The sequence below is a fragment of the Cyprinodon variegatus genome, unplaced genomic scaffold, assembly GCF_000732505.1.
Source record: "Cyprinodon variegatus isolate N-32 unplaced genomic scaffold, C_variegatus-1.0 Scaffold1616, whole genome shotgun sequence".
NCBI lineage: Eukaryota > Metazoa > Chordata > Actinopteri > Cyprinodontiformes > Cyprinodontidae > Cyprinodon > Cyprinodon variegatus.
Window position 1 is genome coordinate 23421 of NW_015152069.1, and position 2014 is coordinate 25434.

The window sequence follows — 2014 nt, forward strand, 5'->3', positions numbered from 1 at the left end:
CATGATGGCAATTATTTTACATCGAAGTAGAATGTAGTTCTTCATACATACACACACACATCAATTTCAAACAGATGGTATCGTGGGGGCCAAAAAATGGCATTGCCGCAACACGAGTTCCAGTGAGTTTATTTTTCAATGGGACTATCACAGTTCTCTAAAATATGATCAGTTACCAGGACTTTCTTCCAGTTTGTTCAGGAAGAAATGGGGAAGGAAAAAAAAACAACTTTCTTCCTGTTTCTTTCACTTCTCTGGAAGAAACTCAACTCTGCGGCTTTTTATTCGCTGCTTGTCACTCCTCTCGAGATAATCAAGGCTCAACGTCGTTCTTTTGGTTTTAACAGCCATTTATTGTGGACAAGTCTTATAAAGCCCCAAAAAATGCCTAGATTATCTCGAGAGGAGTAACAGTCAGAACTCATTGGCAGCATAAACTCCAGAGGAATAAAGATAACTTATACAGCTTTTCTCAGAAAACCAGTCTTATAGCTTTCTGGTAAAACTTCTTGAAAAAACAGGTGCAAAAAAAAAAGAATTGTGTCAATCAATCTTTCCCATTGGCAACAACTTGAATTGTGGAACAAAAACATAGGTTCCTCCTTACATTTTAATGAGCTTTTTAACCAACCTACATAAACATAAATTTACTAAAGGTTATTTATTTATCTATTTATGATTGAACTTTTAATTTCAATACTAGTATGTATTAACTTGTTTTTAACTAAATATTAGAATATTTAAATGAGCTGACTCTGATGGCAGCTACACGGCTGTTGAAAATGTCAAAGGAAACAGAGTAAACCTAAGCCCCATTAATCCATCCCTCCCATCATCCAGCCAGTGTGACCATCAACACTTAGTAGGTCTGGATTTAGTTTTATAGATTTTCTGCTCTTTGACAGGTTTAAATATCTGCATTGTGATCCTTGGATCATTTTAGAGTCTTTTTTTTTTCTAATAACCTATTTGGGAAGAACAACAGCCTGTCTTTTGTCTCCTCAGAGCCGACCCTGAAGACTGTCGACAGCAAGGCCAAGCTAGCTGAGCGCAGAGTTTCAGAGCAGGCGTCCATACTGGGGGGCACAGTGAGCAAGGCCTTATCGTCCTCTGACACCGAGCTGCTCATGCTCAATGGAACAGACCCTGTGGCTGAAGCGGCGATCCGACAGCTCCACCAGTCGGCCAAGCAGAAGCTCAAATCGCCAGTAAAGAAGAGCACCATCATCATCTCAGGCATCGCCAAAGTAAGAATGAGTCATGGGGGCCGAATGCATCCCTCCATCCCCTGGTGACGAGTTAATTAAGTTTTTTTCTGTCAGTTGGAAAAAAGAAACAATCCTCTAGATGATAAACTGTTTGGCTTTTGCTTCCGGCTGAACCCACGTGTGACCGGGTGACTTCTGGATAGAAATGTTGCTTAGATACGGTGTTTGAAATGGAAATCTGCCTCTTCCCTCAGACACCCCTGTCTCAGGATGACGAACTTTCTTTGATGGCGGGTTACGCAGCACAGATGGATGCCTCGATGTCCGAGAGCAGCTCCACTCAGGACATGAACGCGGCCGTTGCATCGGGTGCCAGCAGCAGTCCTCCTGAGGGGTCCGAGCCCCACAAAGGTCCTGCCGAAGTTGGCCAACCTCCAGAAGACTGGGAGAGTCAAGCTGAGGAAGCGCTGGACAACACATCCCTGTCCATGTGTGTATCTGAGGCCAGCTGTAAGAAAAGCAGAGGTGAGAAAGTGTTCATTACCGTTCCATGAAGATCATGTCTTTAATGAAGAAGTAAAACTTATTTAATCAAACTTTTCTTCTTCTCAAAGTCTTACTGAAGTCCTTGCTGCCTGAAATGTCCATTAAGTGAGCAAATAAAAGAATTTATACATATTAACATAAAGATATTCACACACATTTTTATTCATACAATTATTACTCATAATCCACATGACCACAAGCTTTGCAAAAAAAAAAAAATATATATATATATATATATATATATATATATATATATATAT

At 40.5% G+C, this 2014-nt stretch overlaps 1 protein-coding gene across 1 annotated transcript in view; it reads left to right on the forward strand.

Annotated features, from left to right (window-relative positions):
- The window catches only part of LOC107104103 (C2 domain-containing protein 2-like), a gene marked incomplete at its 5' end in the record, with an annotated part of 31125 nt that overhangs the window by 23036 nt on the left and 6075 nt on the right, over positions 1–2014 (forward strand). The window contains 2 exons of the mRNA XM_015404018.1: positions 1006–1247; positions 1463–1733. Of these exons, the coding sequence (XP_015259504.1) occupies positions 1006–1247; positions 1463–1733 (513 nt within the window). The remainder of the gene's footprint in view (positions 1–1005; positions 1248–1462; positions 1734–2014) is intronic.